Source organism: Lonchura striata, chromosome Z (assembly GCF_050655825.1).
Source record: "Lonchura striata isolate lonStrDom1 chromosome Z, ASM5065582v1, whole genome shotgun sequence".
In the NCBI taxonomy this organism is placed as follows: Eukaryota; Metazoa; Chordata; class Aves; order Passeriformes; family Estrildidae; genus Lonchura; species Lonchura striata.
In genome coordinates, this window is record NC_140740.1 from 80,163,290 (window position 1) to 80,180,347 (window position 17,058).

Sequence of the window (17,058 nt, forward strand, 5' to 3'; positions counted from 1 at the left end):
TGTGACTGCCATCATCTTGCAGAGATGAGACCATGGCATAAACAAAACAATGCAATGCAAAAGAAAATTATTCTTGAGGTTGGTCCCTAAATATGATTTTTTAAATCTTCTAATCAACATCAGTGCAGAAAATTACACTGAAAAGAGAGGTTAGGATGTATAAAAGCAAAAGGCCAAGTTAAAATTTACAATTTCCATAATTCATAAGAATTTATAATGCCAGGTGAAACGTCAATATACTGCTCAAAACACAAGATATTCTTTGCCAATAGCTCACTGGATTCCTTTCTTGAAACTTACAGCTCTTTTCCTTGAAAATTTTCCAGGGACATTATTTAATTTTTATATAAATTTTAAAAAACTTTTAAAATCCCTTTTAAAAAGTGCTGAAAGTGCATCCTTTACCAAAACAGAATTGTATTGGACTATGTTTTGTGAGAATTACATTCAGTTTTTTAATACATCTTCTAAAACAGTTAAAAATATTGGCCAGTTTTGCAAGTATGTACTCATTCAATAATCTGCTCAGCCCTGTGAGAGTATTCAGGTATGCATATGCTTATGTGTAAGGCAGGAATCTAAATAAGAATTTAATGTATGGGCAATTAATTTCAGGGTCCTGCTTAAAATTACCCTGGTTTTAGTGAAATTTCTGTGAAAAAATATCGAAGAGGTTTAGCATTTTCTCAAAGGCTTATGAGAAATATAAAATCTTGACTTGCAACCCAGTATTCACAGCAAAACCGATCTAGAAGAAACAGTAGGCGAATGTGTGTCCACACATTGGTAACAGTGTCTTGGAAAACTGCAAGTCAAAGATAATAACCTAGGTAAATGTAAGGTCCACATTAAGCATTAGACTAAGAACCTTGTGTATTAAACACACAAAAAAGATAATGTAAACTGATTTTTATTTTAAAAATCATCAATTAATCTAAACTCTGCATTTTACTTGCACAAAATGCCTTTTGGGACCACAGAAAGTGTCTTCTCCCCTCACTGTGGCATGCTTCCCTGCTTTCAGGAGCCATCCAGAAGCAGAAGTACTGGAGCAGCAGGAGTGGGTTTTTGCAGGGCTGTACTACCTTCCGTCCTGGAGCACTAAAAAGTTGCTGGCAGAGCAGATTCCCAACAGGATGAAGACAAGTATCTTCTTATTGTGGGTGCATTTTCTGGAGTGGGCCGGGTGAAATCTCAGGAGCTCTGAGTCGGGGTCTGCATCCCCACCCAACACGGCGCCTTGCTGCGGTGCTGGGAGCTGTCAGCAGCCACCACCACATTCTCTGGAGCCACAGGAACACGGGGGCCTCACAGTGCTCAACTCTCAGTGCCATGGGACACACACCTGGAAAAAACCCTTGGAAGAGAAGAATAAAGACTCTACAGCCAGAAGCCAGCAGGGGAAGGTCCAGGCTGGCAGGAGATACTTGGGTGGGATGCAGCCACTGTTTTATCCCTCAGGCTCCCTGGAGTCCTCCCAGACTCTCCTGTGGTGTTGTCTCTTTTTAATAAATCCTGCCATGGGGCAAAGCAAAACCTTATTGTCTCCATTGCTTGGGCATAGTCTGTCAGATCTGCCCCTCAGACTGGAGATGGACTTCTTCCAAAGAGACAGAATTCCAACTCTCCCTCCCCCTCCTCCAAAAGGCTCTCTTATGTTAGCACATTTTAATATGCATGAACAAGGTAGGTATATTAACTCCCACTTATTAAAATCAGATAATTGCAAATATGTATGTGGGTTTGTGGGTTTCCAAGCAAAGTCGAAAAAAAAAAAAGAGGTCTTCATGAATGTTATTTTGGCAAATATTTTTCCCAAGGGCAAAGGCTAGTGAACAAAATGATTACAAGAAATTACAGTATGTACCATGAGTACTTTTTGGTATGCACAGAACAATTTAAGGCATTATAATGTCACACTGCCACATGAAAAAAAAAAACCCAACAAAATAAACAAAAAAACCCCCCACAGACTTTTTAATTTATTCAGAAAATCATACTCTCTTTACCATCTGATATAGAAGCTTTAAAAGCAAAGTAAGATTTTTAAAACCATGCTTTGAGCACAATGTCGATTACAAGTTGGAGAGTGTTTATTTAAAAAAACAAAGTGAAAATTTCTTATGGCTTTAATCCAAACCCTTGAAACTGCAGAGTTTTTCCCAATGACTTCAACTGGCTTTGGTTCAGGCCTCAGAACTATTTGTCATTATAAGATGTAACCACTCATTTCAGACCAGCGCACGCCGAGGAAGTGCTGCATCTGCACACGCTGCACCCACAGCAGCCTGCACCACGCCCGGGGTGCCAGCAGCCTCTGATCTCCTGGGGAACTGAGGATGCCTTTCACAATGCCTTTATGCCATGCCTTGCATGAAGCCTCACCTACCATCAGGCTGCTCATCTTGCCTGCAGTAAGAATTCCCTTGTATCCCATGTGTTTCCCTTGAAAATGACTGTAGAAGCACCCACAATTTTGCTGTTTACGGAACAGAAACCTAAGCAACTTACATGGGATCCCACACAGTGCCAAGTGACAGACATGGGAATTCAGTCCAGAATTAACCCCATTCCTCAAACAAACGTGATTAGGAAAAATACTCAGTCCCAGACCCCTGCCCTCACGCAACACTATCTCAGTGTCCCAGCGCCTCCAAAACAGTCGGCCAAAATTCTGGAAAAGTTTATCAGCTCAATTCAATATTGGCTTGAGGCTGAGGAGAGTAAGGACTATCCACATTGCTGTGGCTTTTGCTGAATGTCCCAGAGCAGGAGAAGCTCTGAGCTCAAAGCATTCCATCTGTTTTGGAGATGAATGCCTCATTGGTTTGGTTGGATTTGCTTCTTTTATACTGGGAAAGCTGTCTCCACAAAAGTAGCAACACCAACAGCAGAGGACTACAGCAGATACCTTGACAAAAGAACAGGTAAAGAAATCACAAAAATAGTCAGAAATTACAAGGAAAAACATGGAAAAATGTCAATGAACATCCAGCACCTACATTTAAGAGGATGCAAAATTGCATGCCACAGCAAAGTCAGGAGTGAACTTGTGCTGAAAACTAAAGTTCCACACACCAATTCAATGGGGAATGTTTGAGTCTGCAAACATTCCCTGCAATAATGTTGATCTTGGACAATATCAGAACAGAATTCTTACCCCATTGCCTTTTCAAAATGTCAAGACTGAGTCCATTCATATGGCATACCTATTTATAAATACATAAATTTTGTCTTTTAGTCTGCATTAAGAAAACAGTATTTCCAAGTAGAGGAGATGTAGTAGTGAATGCTGTGGTCCCTCTCTCAGAAGTATCTAAGAGAGGACAAGGGAGAGGGATATAATAAAGGCATAAGGAACAGAGAAGGCAAAGACATATGAAATGCCTTCCCTTCATAAAGAAACAAATTTTTTATTCCCAGTGTTCTCAATGTTAGCAGTAAACAATTTGGAAGGTTTCCTCAGTAATTTGTTGTAAAATTACCAGCTGAGTTGGGAAGGGAAGGATTCCTTGAGGAAACTTGCATCTAGTGTGGACACAAGATGATGGAACAAAAATGGAACACAGCAATCCCTTCCTTGGTATGGAAAGCACATGGCTGCTAGCATTTTGCAAGATATTTCTCCCACCACCTCAGGTTAATTCTCATAAAAATATTTAAATCTGATAGGAAAGTAATTAAATGGAAAACCACATCAAGTTATGAAAATGTATCCACAGGATTAACAACAGAGCAAGGCAATGATCTTTATCATAACTGTAAAGCCTCAGACTACATTTGAGAATAATCAGCCTCAGCTGAAGTAATATTATATCTAAATTAATTTATTGTACCTTAAATGTTTCTGGTTTTAAGTTACTTAGAGATTCACTTCTTTAGTTTTCTGTCTGTTAATTGTCATTCTGGAAGGAATTTCTTTTGTTTCATAGTGCTGGTGGATATCAAATAGCTACTTCTAAAGCAGACTAAGAATTAAACTTCTTGATAAGATTTTAAAAACTGATTGTTATGAATCAAAACTACAACAGCTCCAAACATCTCCAGTGACTAGTTTATTAGTTTGAAAAGAGATATGCACCTTATGTGGAGGGTGGTTCCTACAAAAAAATTATTCTTCAGTAACAGATATAAAATATGGAGCAACAAAAACACTTTCTGTAATTCTCCATGATGGTTTTTTATTACTTGGTGTGTGAATAAGTATTCAACTAGATGAATGTAGTAATTTCAATTTAAGTTCCCTCCTCTAATTCCACTGCTTTTAAAGTTAACAACATACTAAACAGATGGATTATTTCAGTTTTAGACAGGTTTTAAAAAGGACAGTTAAACCATCAGGTACACTGTAATCGAGATAAAGTAAAGTTCCTCTTTTAGATCAATAGAAATGAGAAGTAGCAACAAAGGATTCTGTGTTCCCTCGGTATTTTATTTTTTTAAATTCTGACTCTCCTGGAGATTTACAACCCTCAGAACCCCATACTATTTCCAGCTCCTGCCATAACCTCTGTTGCATTACTTCCCCCTGCTTGTGCAATATTGAGGTATTTGGCTAAGATTTAGAAATGTATTTTTTTAATTTTAATCAAAAATGGGGCCTGGATAGGACATGAGGGACACAGTGACAGTAAAAACCCTCTTGGCAGTTCTATGTGGAGGCAGTGTTCCATGGGTGTGCTACAGGATTCCTCACATACAGTTATTCCTGGGAGTCTGCTCTTGCCACATCCCCGAGGAGTGTGACTGAGTGGAAGCAGTGCCCAGTACACACCAGGAGACATTGGCTTTGGATTCACAGCTGCAAAGATCTCACACAGCCCTGGGATAGCAGCACACAGTGCAAATGTGTTTGCTACTTTCGTTTGACTCCGAACACAGATGTAGCTTTATATTTCAGATATTTTTTCTTGCAAAATCAGGCATGTGTGCACACGAATGCATGCAGGGATTGCCTTTTATTTGAGGTCACAAAGCAAGCCAGGTGGCCCAGTCTTCTGTAGTGGCAACCAGTGCTAGGAATCTCCATCGTGTGGGGGTTTAAGGAGAAATTGTTAGAGTCCAAACACTACAACTTTATATCTATCATAGCACAAGCCAGGAACAGTAGGTGTAAAAGGTTTACAGCTTTTTTCTGGAAAGGCAATCCTGCTGAACTAATTTTCCTATATTTTATCATAGTAGACACAGTACATTCTGGTCTAGAGAAAGATCTGTCTTACCCAGATATTGCAGACTTGGTTTATATTGCCAAGTGAACATATTTAGTATCTCTTAACAGTTCTTAGGTTGTTTAGAATTCATATTGGTGATTGAAGGAGACCAAACTTGGCATATCTGGAAGCTGTGCAAAACAAAGTCTATACAAGTTCCCTTTTGACAAACAAGAAACTAAATTCAGTTTTCTGGTAAGGTGGAACTAAAACTCATACACCGACCCATGGCATTGTTTGTGCCATGTATAGTATGCTACTACTATTTGTATGCTACTTATTTTCAGTTCTCCAGTGCTTGAGCAAATCCTCTAAAACTTTATTATAGTCATGGATTACATTAATATTTATAGATTTATTCATAGAACAGGAACATACATTTTTGTCCCTTAGAATATAAATATAGTCCTTTTCCTCAAAAAGAGGATAGTTTTGCCAGTTGATTTTTTCTTCATATTTTGGGTAACTGAAATGCTGTTTTGGAGTACAGTTTGCAGTAGCATTTGCCTGACTAGAAACAGAATTGCCTTCTACCCATGGTGAAACTATGATTTAGGGTATATTTGAAGATACTACTCTCCATAAAGCTGGATGTTTCTCCTCCTTACATCTGTTCTGTCAAACATCTCAAGGTCTGACATCTTTGCAAATTCTCCAACTCAGCAAATGTTCCTGAGCTTTCTTCCAGAAAGTGTCAGACCTTTTCCCTTTACTCCCGCATAGGTGGAGTGAGATGATTCCTCTGAACACAAAATCAGTGACATCTGATGAACTCCTTAGATAGTAAGTGAGAAAAAAAATCAAGTTCATCTCTCTAATAAAAGTTTGAGGTACTGTAACCATGAAGAAAATTCCCTGTGACTCACTGTGATGTTCACAGCCACGGCAGATACAAAAGCAAAGGATTCGTTTCTCAGCAGGGAGCTTGTTCCTCTGGATGAATCTTTAGGGAAATCACTAGAGGAAACTAAGAGTAGAGATGTTTAGATGAAGGACTGAACCTGTCTATCAAAGTGTCTGTAACTCGCATTGTGGGTGAATCCTCAGTTTTTATACAGCTGCCTATAACTGCACCCTTTATAGCTTTGCCATCCCTATAGTCTCAGTGGGTAAAACAGAAGAAAAGACCCTGCAATAATGTAGATCTTGGACAATAACAGAACAGAAGTCAAACTGAGCTAGTGACACATCTATAATGAGTTTCCCCATTCAGGCTAGGAACCATTACTCAGTTTTCCTGCCCTGTGATTGTAAATCATTCTCCACCTACCCTATATGCTTTTCCAAACAGGGACCTTCCTGCCTGTCCTAGGTTGTAAGATAAGCTTGTATTCTATTTGCCATCTGTCGAAAGGTTGGGCAGGTTTTGTTATCTCTCCCAAAGACAATGGTTTGCCCCGTAGAGGCAATGGTTTGTTTACACACTATTGACTGACTCACTGCCGGGCTGGTAAATGTAACACCTCCCATTGTGAGGGGTCCCACCCAGAGGGGGAAGCCAAGCACTCTATTATTGTATAAAGGGGTAGCTTTTTGGGGAGAGAGGCAGCTCGCTCTCTCTTCGCGGGATTCCCGGAGAAGCAGCTCTCTTCGGCGGCACTCGCAGCGAAGCAGCCGGAGTGCGCTGAGGCGACGGCAGCGGAGCTCAGAGGCAACCCCGGCGCAGAGGAAGACCGGCCCCACTGCCACCAGATCTTCAGAGGAAAACTATACCCTTCTAAAGATCACCACTGCAGCTGCAATTCATCAACCACTGCAAGGGGAGCAATCATCCCAACAAGACTGCTACTGGCACCCCGAATCCTCAGGTTCTGGACTTTTTTTTTCACTGGTTTTGTTTGTACCGATTGCATTTGCCTTTTTAAATTGTTGTCTAGTTTTCTCCTAGTAAAGAATTGTTACTCCCATTCCCATATCTTTGCCTGAGAGCCTTTTGATTTAAAACTCCTAGTAATTCGGAGGGGGGGGGGGGGTTTACCTTCTCCATTGCACAGGAGGCTTTAGCCCTCCTTCGCAGATTCCTGTCTTGTCGAACCTAGACACTGCCTCACCAGTGGACTGTTGTGCACAGTATCAACATCCAATCCACTTTCTCTAATGTCAGACCCAGTCTTCTTATGAAAATCATATAGACAGAGTAGGGTACTAGAAGCAAGAGAAAACTTTTGAAGCAACCTCACATCTTCTCAAAAACACCTTGCCCTTTACTGACCATCCAGACATTTATTTGCTTCTGGAAAAGTTATTCTGGCCTTAAGAAAAATCCCCATCTTTGCTAGAGCTGCCAGGAAGAAGTACATTTGCAAGCCCAATGAGCAGTATTGTGCTGGTTTTGTTTGGGCAAAGCCCCAACCTTTCCCTCACCTATTGCCACCTTACCATCTTGTCCCATCCATTTACCTCCTCATCCCTTCCCTGATCTTCCTTGGCCTTGCTTTCAAGTCTTGGGGAGGAAAAGGAGACTCTAACACTGGCTGGGACTGTGCAGCAGATATCACAGGCAAGACTAATCTGAGAAGTTGCAGAACAAGAAGTTACTGCCAATCCATATGACTTGAGTAGCCACTAACACGCTGGTGGTGGTGCAGAGGTGCTCACCTGAAGTGCATAGGAGGTGTTTGCATGCCACCATGGCTTCAATCCTGGCAGTTCAGATGTGCCCACCCACATCAACAAAGGGGGAATATCCCTCTCCAGTACTGTGTGTATTGCCAAGGCTGGCCTAGAAAATTATGCATTGCTCCTCAACCATCACTTTGAGAGCACATCCACATTAAGTGGGGATGGAAAAATCAGTATAGAAATCTTACTTTTTTTCTGTCTGTAGTGAATTTGTGAGGCTTAAAGAAGAGAATTAGGAGTTTCCCAAACTGCATGCAAAGCACACAAAGTCATAATGCCCTTTGACTGCTAGAAACAGGCTGAACTTCAGACAGCATTGCACAGAATCTTCTACTGACTGCCAGTAAGCAAATGAATATTTGCTTACTTATCTTTTCTCTCTGACAAATCTGTGGTATAACTGAACCATTTGCCTCCACTTTGAAGTATGTTAGCAAAGGAACAAAGAAAGACAGTGTAGTTGATTAATCAAGTTCATTTATCTGAGATAAGGAAACCTAGAAAAAAACAAAAAACATCATATAAATAAATGTCACCTTTTTTCTTTTTTATTTATCCTTTATTTAGTAAAAGCACCCAAAGCCGCATTATATTAACACAAGTATAAAGCTTTCATATTTTATTCCTACCAGTGCATTTCCAAGTCCAGGTGAAATGCCAGAAATAAGTAATGCTGCTATACCTTGAACACAGGGTGTAGATCACAATGATACATGACTTACAAGTGAATCCCAATGTAATAAAATAAAAACTTGTAGTTTAAAGTGTGAAACCTGTAACTTAAGCAATTGAGGCCATTTCTATTTCCATAGAAAGTACCGTAACAAAAAAGTACCGCAAAGTACCATAACAAAAACAGTGGCTGTAGAATAACATACTTCATCATACTTTTTGCATCATTTTATTGAATGCTCCATGTTGGATGTAGAAATTATAGCTATAGTGTATGTTGGCTACAATGTGAATGTGTACAACTTGTATTACAGAAAGGGGTCATGAAATGTATGGACCTGCTGCATGTTTAACAAAATGGAATAGCAATGCCATAGAACTGCACCACGTGAATATTGTAAATGGTTGAGTTATAAAGTCATTCATTAAAAAGTCCAAATATTTCAATGAAAAAATGTATATAAAATGTAGTAAAACATAAATTATATTTAAAGGTTTGTACACGATTCATCCTGCAAATAGAAGCTCAAAAACAGCACCTTTTACATTATTGCTTATTTTGGTCTTCTAAAGTTCAAAGATCATTTTTACTAAAAAGTTGGGAAAAAAACATGGTATCACATGAAATCCAGCAGTAACTGTAGTAAATCAAGTCTGTAACCCCACACAAAACCCAACACTTTTACAATGTAGGAACACACATGTGGAGCCCTTATCTATACTTGATAACCAATTAAAGTTGGATTTATTAAGTTAGTGCACACCTATAATATCCCCTACAATATCCCCATTTTTGGTTAACAGTGTATTAAGGCTGTTTGCTGTTGAAAATACACAGCAGAGAAGGAATACTTTCATCCACAAATGCAGTCAGATGATCTCATTTGGAAGCTTCTGTCAGTCATTCAACCAAAGTGATGAAAGAAAACCATCCTTTCTCCTCTTATGTTACTCCACAAGCTGTTGTGGATACTCTAGCTCTATGTGAGTTGAGAATCATTTGGATAAATTCATGGTAGAAAATTCCATCAGAGGCTATTTAACAGAAAAAATTCCACTTCTGTCTTGGGAAGGTCCTAAGCTGGAGGCTGGGGCAATACCCTGGGAAATTTCTGTGAGGGAAATTGCCCTTGCAGTCCATCCCTTGGCAGGCATTATCGATAGTCTTTCAATACATGCTACTGGGCTGGACAGACCCATGGTCTTACTCAGCACAGTCAGTTTAATGATCAGTTTCCCCCTTTTCTTCTTATTGTAATACAAACACAGATTATTATTCTCAACCTAGTTTTTCAGACTCAGAAAACAAACAACAATCTTGTGTCCATTACATCGAAGAGATAAATACTACAAACTAAGCTGTCCATCACATCCAGGCCACTTCTTTATGCTTAGAGCAATTCTGCAACCATAGCTGGATTCTTTTTTGTGTTATTGGTTTAAGCATAATTCACTAACATTACACTCATATATCATGATATACATGATGTGCAATGCTACTCTGCAACATGTTGCACAGCAACAGTACATATTTAAAAAGCAGCTTCTCTCAAGAACTGTAGGACAGTAAAAAAGATTAAACCCAGCAAGTCTATATTACCATATTTGAAAAATCTGCTGGTGGCAATGGTCATTAAACTTAGTATGTCATTACTGCTGCACTTTTAAATGGATGTTGCCTTTTTTTTAAAATTTTGTTTCTTTGAGTCAGATCAAAATCACTCTATTAAGCCTAAGGATCTACTGTCTCCATGCATGGAAGCGATGTGGAATTCTTAGCAATGAGGCCAGATTCCTTAGGCTTCTGATTGAATTTCTGCTTCATCCATCTGAAGTGTGTCATTATCACCCAGCAATTCTGTTTCAGGCACAGAGCCCTCTTCCTCCTCCTCCTCCTGGACAGGGTTCTGGGCGATATCTTCCGTTCCATTGTGTGTGTCATCCGTGCCTTCTGACAGCAGAGCAGCCCTGTCGGCCACCGACGCATTGGAAGGTGCTGTTGTTACATAGCCTGTGCTGGTAGATCCACTCCCGCTGTGGTGGGAGCCTGGTTTAGGAATGATCTGGGGAGGTATTTGCTGAGGAGCCATTTGCATTGGAATTTGGACGGGATAAAAATTTGGCAAGTAAGCACCATAAGCTGGCATTGGCTGGTAACCATTGACTGGAATGTAGAGCTGAGGAGGTGGGACCATTGGTCTCATCTGGCCTTTCATTTGTATGAACTGAGGCTGAGGGAAGGCTGGAGTTTTCTGCTTTGGTCCAATGTATCTAGCATTGCTGACATTGCTAACAGGGCTTGTGCTGAGAGAACTTGTTTGTGTGGTATTGCTTGCCCCAGAAGTTTGCGCTGAGCTGTTGTAATTAGAAAGGTTCCCCCATGTTCTTAGTCTGTTATGTATATCTTTAAATCTTGGTCTTCTGTTGGGAAATTCATTCCAGCACTCCAACATCAAAGAGTATATCCATGTGGGGCAGTCGTCGGGACATGGCAAAACTTGTCGGTTCCTGATCATCTCAATGACATCCTGATTGGAATAACCACAGTAAGGCTGCAGGCCATAGCTGAAAACTTCCCACAACACAACTCCGTATGACCATATATCCGAATCAATAGAAAACTTGCCATACATAATAGCCTCAGGGGACATCCACCGGATAGGAAGAAGGGAATTTCCCATCAGTTTGTAGTAATCAGCAGCATAGACTTCCCTGAAAAGACCTAAATCAGATATTTTCACATTCAGTTTATCAAACACCAGTATATTTCTAGTGGCCAAGTCTTTGTGGACAACATGGTGGCTAGAAAGATATTCCATTCCTGCAGCTATCTGAGTCACAATGTGAAAAAAGTCTGCTGGTTCCAGAGTGGATTTTACTGTCTTGTCATCATCAGTGCTGCCAACATCTGAGTGAGGAGATCTCATCACCAAGAATTCATGGAGATCACTGTGGGAACAATAACTAAATATCATACTTACAGGTTGTTCCTTTGTCACTATTCCCAGCAAACAAACTATGTTTGGATGCTGTAATCGTGATCTCATCATTGCCTCATGTTTAAATTCTTCCCGAAGAGCCAGTTCTGCTTTGTCTTTAAGTGTCTTAATGGCAACAGCTTGTGTCTGTTCACCTGGTGCTGTACCAAAGAGATGCCCCTTGTAGACTTTTCCAAACCTCTCCTCTCCTAGTTCCTCCATAAATCTCACAGTGGACAGATTAATTTCTTTAAGCTTAGCCTAAAATGAAAAAAAGACAGTCAGTAAAAATATCACAATGTTTTCTGAACAACAGGATCTCTTATTAAAGAAAATCTCCCAGTGGTTAGATCTCCAAATCAAAGATAAAATGGACCAAAAGGATTTTTCTGGGTTTTTGTGTATTCACATCAGTATATTGATTTCACAATTAACCTTGAAATTAGTTACACTATTATGAGAAGTATAAATTGAATTATACTGCAGGATAATGGATATAATTATTTTTAAAAAGGAGCGGCCACGCTTCCTGAAAGCTAAATGAATACTGGGTCCAGAGTAAATCTGGCAAGCAATGACATCTCTTAGCTGCATCTGTATTTTCCCTGCAGACCAGCCCTGAGCTGTCAGTGGACATCTGTCAGAAAAGAAGGAGGCTGAGGAGGTGGCAGTCTCAGAGTGAACTGAAACATCCTTTCCAGCAGAAGCAGGAACAAAATCTCTCTCTTTCAGCTCTGTAGTACCAGATAATGCCCCTTCTTCTATGTTTCACTATAGGAATGGCCCCTGGCCATGAGCAGCAGTGTACAGTGTATGGTACCACTACTGAGAAACCTTGAGTAGCATCTTTACAGCTGAGGGTAGAATTGGAAAAGAAAGGAGAAGGAATTTCTCTCTGTTACTTGAAGGAAAAGGTTGCAAACCCAAGAGTGGAAATCCCCAGAGCCCTCCCTCTGCAGCTGGAAGGGAAAGCAAGGCAGTTTGTGATGGGGATCTGATGGGTCTGTCCTGAGCAGCATGGGATGGAGGAGTCCCTGGCCAAATGAGGTGCAGCTGACACAGCTTCACATACAGGGCAGCACAGCATGAGGGAGCAGGGCAGGCTGGGAAGATGTTTTAGCAGGTGATTTGGGAACAGCCTCTGATTTTAGTGTCCAACAGCCTATAATCTGGGCTGGAAAATTTCCTTTAAATATTCAGACTAACTTACAAAGTCATCACAATTAATTACAATTGGTAATATTCATCAAATACTCTACAGTTTCCTGAACAGATGTTGCCAACTTCCAAAATAAGCATTGTTTTTTAGAGCTTGCATCTTGTAAATGCTGTGATTAAAAATTCAACATTAGCTCCAAACAGGATTTTAGTGCAGAGATCAATTAAGCTGACCCAGAAAATCCTATGCAGGAGATGACATATGTAGACAGAAGTTTGAAGCCATTTACCTTTCACCATTCTTTGTGATTCACAGCCTTGGAAACATGTTGCATGCCATCTCAGCTCTCAACTCATTTATGGATCAGAACACCAGAGGTCTTAAGCAGAAGGATTAAAACAAGAAACCCCAGTGTGCAACATGCTTTAAACAGGTAAACAGGCCACATCATTACCAGGAGCAAAAATGAGCCGTGGGCTGAAGACTGGATCGGAAATAACCACTTTTCCAGTCACTCAGACAACAGGCAGAATGGTGATTGATGGGTAAGGACAAATGCCATTAAATACTGTGTACTGAAAGCTGTTATCCAAGGTCAGGATTTCTAGATACACCTACAAAGTGCAAGACCTGGTTTTCCCTGAAGCAGATGGCCTGCACACTATGAAAACCAGGTCCCCAACAACATGGCTCAATTTGAACACAGACAACCTGTGTTGCTGAAAATCATTGCACTTTGAAAATACGTGGGCCTAAGCAAATTGTGTAAGAAATACCTGTTTGTGTTGATTAATGAGCGGCATTTCCATGTCTTGGCTGGGAGATGCCATCAGCTGGCGGCGCTGTGGTGTAGCAGCAGATGCCTTCTGCTTGTTTCTGCACATGCAGACCAGGAAGAAAAGGCAGGCTATCACCAGAGGGATGGCTATGCTGGGTACAAGGATGTAGAGGATTCCCATTTTGCTGTTGTCACGGGGACCTGTCAGGTGCAGAAGTGCTTACAGTAAGTATTTTTAAGCTTTTTGATAGTAACACAAATGATTATTAACACTATATTTTAAATCAAAAATAAACTATGCCCTGAAAACAGAAGTCACTTTACCCTCTCCCCTTTCTTCATAGTTTTCCATTACATATTTCAAAAAGGCTTGAATAGACATAGCGGTTGACTGTATGAAGATAAATTAGGAGCCCCACATTTAATGTGTGGGCTGTAACAGTATGTGATTAATTTTATTTTATTTTTGAGACTTCCAATTGAGGAAACTGTAGAACACAGACCAGTATAATTGCATTATCCTGTTCAGGGTATAAAAAACAAGTGAGCAGTCTCTATCACAATATATAAACCAGTGAACTCAATGTGAACCAGCACAACAACGCAGTCTGACCCACTCTCACAGATTCAGCCATTTCATCAAAACTTGTCCCATTCTTTACCTCTGCCAGTGCTACTTCTGCTCAGAATAAAATAAGTTGCACTTCTCATTGGTAGCGACATAATTTGTTCTGTACTTAACAGAATTGCAGAGCTTTTATGTTAGAGTGAGAAAGACATAAAAGAGCCATCACTACACTTAGGTCTGGAACCTTCCTAAAATACTTTTTCACTTAATACTTAGAGACTTTAGGAAAGCCTAGTGATGTCAAAAATGTTCACAGGAACTGCCTGGGATGTTTTCTGTAACCTGTGGTTTTGCTATTTGTGGCAACTGCTTTCACCACAACCACGTCCCAGTGTTATCTTTACCCTATGGTACATGCAATGTAGAAATTTATTATAAATGTCAAATCATGTTACTGCAAAAAAGTGAAGAAACTAAAAAATTTTATATTAGCTCTGAGCAGTTTCAGAGATCCATGTAATCCACTTTTATGGCTTCCATGACATATCTGTAACTTGCTGCAGGAAACACGCCTTTCTTCCTAATGAAGCACATTTTTATCTGTCATATCCAAAGACTCTTTCATATCCAAAGACCAGTACCAATGTGTGAGGTCTACTATGTGTATATACCAATACAGGGACAATGAGCAGAACAGTACTAATCTGTGAGAGCTGTACTTTTTATTTTTGCAAACAGTTGTGCTGTACAGAGCCACTAGCAGTGAGCGTAGGACTTTTCTGATAGGATGATCTACTTTATGCACTTCAGACTGCTCTGTTTCTGCACATGAAATTTTTTTTTCCAACCAGGCATGGTGCTATATCTCCCTCTATAGGATTTGAAAATCCTTGCTGCCTGCAAGATGTCATACAGAGGCAGAGAATGTACCCTTGAGCAGCATGAGCAAACCAAACACATACTGGTCATCTGCATGTGCAATCTGTCATTTGACAAGTCAAAATACAAACTGCAGCATCATCATTAATTATTACCTCAGACTAAGCCTCCAGTATATAATAAAATTGTGCCAAAATATCTTACAAACTCTGTTCTCCAGAAAACATTAAACAATTACAACACAAAACAAAGTTGCTGCAAGTTAAACATTTAAAAGTATAGCCCTCCTAAATGAATTCTACTTGTAATAACCAGGAATATTCAAAATTACACAGGATTCAGAACAGTGGTAGGAGAAAAAAGAAAGAGAATACATACTACAAGAAGGTATGTCACACAGTTCCATGCGTACGTTTTTATTCTTTGTAAAACACCAGGGACCATCCATTTGACCTCCAGGATTTCGACAATATGCATGTCCTCCACCTAACTCTGGAAACTGTGTGCTTGTCAGATCATGGTTGTGGGGACTCTGTGAGTCCCAAAGTTGGCAAGTGTGGCCTGACTTGGTAACACTGATGGTCCCTCTGTAGTCAGCTCCAGAGCCGTTGTAGCACTGATGATCTAAAACACAGGGTTTGGGAAAATGTTAGAAAAATCAAAACAATCGAGGGACACCAAGACCAAAACAGCTGAAGTGTACAGAATGTGTATGCAAACAAGTATTTAAATTTAGGTACCTTGAGATTTAATGAAAGCTGTTCACTTTGAAATTTCAGTTCTGTGCATATCTATATTTATTAATATTATATTTATTATATCTACAGTTGTTTCTGGATTATGTCCTGGAATGTCTCAGGTCTATGTTACACACATAAGTACTCTCAATTCTGAATTCAAATGGAGACTAAGAAGCATGTATGGACCTTTAGATGCAGAACATGATAAGTTAAAGTAAATTAGAGATATGAGTTTCCCTTAGGAGAAGTCCCCCGATGTCAAAAAGGAAAACTTTTACTTCTTAAAATCTTCCCATTTTCTTCACACTGCTCACTTGCTATAGAAATCAGTGCTGTATTTTCTAAAGTCTCATGCCTCTTTTTCCTTATTTTTGTCTTTAGAAAGAAAGGATTCAGGATCTTCCTCTCTTTAGAAACATCATTTTCATATCTGCTGGACCCACATTTCATTCTTTGTTTTGCTGCTATGCTCTCTTCATACTTTTTTAGTGCTTGTCTTCTATATGCATCATCTGAGCTGAATCATGCATTTTTGAGACACTACCTTCTCCATTTTTCTGTTCTCCGCTCTCCAGCCCTCAGGAATCCAGCTCTCTCAAATCCCACAAATATTCAAGTTGCAGCTGTTCCATCAGCGGCAGCACCACTGGCTCTGAGAATCATGGACAACTTCCACCAGACGTTTTATTGATTTTGTTCTCATGCCTTTTGCTTGATATCTCTTTCCTGTCTGATTTGTCGCTGTCATTGTATTCTTAGTTACTTCTGTTTCTCAACTACACTACATTATTTACATAAAAGCACAGAACTAGTCTTTTATGTCCACCATTACACCATGGCTCCTGCTCCTAACTGTGGATTCAATGGATAGCCAGAATAATCTTATCACACATTGTACTTTAAACATCTTTGGTGTCTTTGAGTTTTCTTACTGAACAATGTTGTGATTAAGCCCTATGAAATGGAGTAGTCAGAAAGACCATCTGCATATAATTAGTGATAACTGAACAGCTCTTCTACTTTTGAATGCAAATATAAATTAATGGAAGCAAGATCAATGTTTTCACCCATCCTATGTGGGTAAAGAAAGATAATTGCACCCCATGTTCAATTTACAGGGTTAATATTCCTGTGGGTTTCCATATAGAAAGAATGAACAATAGGTGGTTTGTTTCCTGACAGATCTTCCAGTGAAGTTTCAACTACATGAAGTTTATCAATAGGTAAACAAAACTCTTAAATATTTGTATGGGGAGGCTCACTCAAAAAGGCAAGGACTGAGCCACAGGGGGAGGCAACACTAAATCTGCATCAAATCAGCCAGGTGAACACAAAGTTTTATAGCCCAGGGTGGTTGATATAACATATTCTGCTGTACCAGCAGCATCCTTTAGGCTTCCTTGCTATCCTAACCCTACCTTACCACAATGCAAGATTATAGTCAGTATT

General features: G+C 39.8%; 1 protein-coding gene across 1 annotated transcript in view; it reads right to left on the reverse strand.

Annotated features, from left to right (window-relative positions):
* Positions 1–8,367: 8,367 nt before the first annotated feature.
* Positions 8,368–17,058, reverse strand: part of ROR2 (ROR family WNT receptor 2) — a 140,894-nt gene continuing 132,203 nt past the window's right edge. Inside the window, exons 7-9 of the mRNA XM_077790230.2 lie at positions 15,248–15,493; positions 13,421–13,623; positions 8,368–11,746 (exon numbers count right to left, since the gene is read on the reverse strand). Coding sequence (XP_077646356.2) covers positions 10,304–11,746; positions 13,421–13,623; positions 15,248–15,493 — 1,892 coding nt within the window. The 3' untranslated portion in view covers positions 8,368–10,303. The remainder of the gene's footprint in view (positions 11,747–13,420; positions 13,624–15,247; positions 15,494–17,058) is intronic.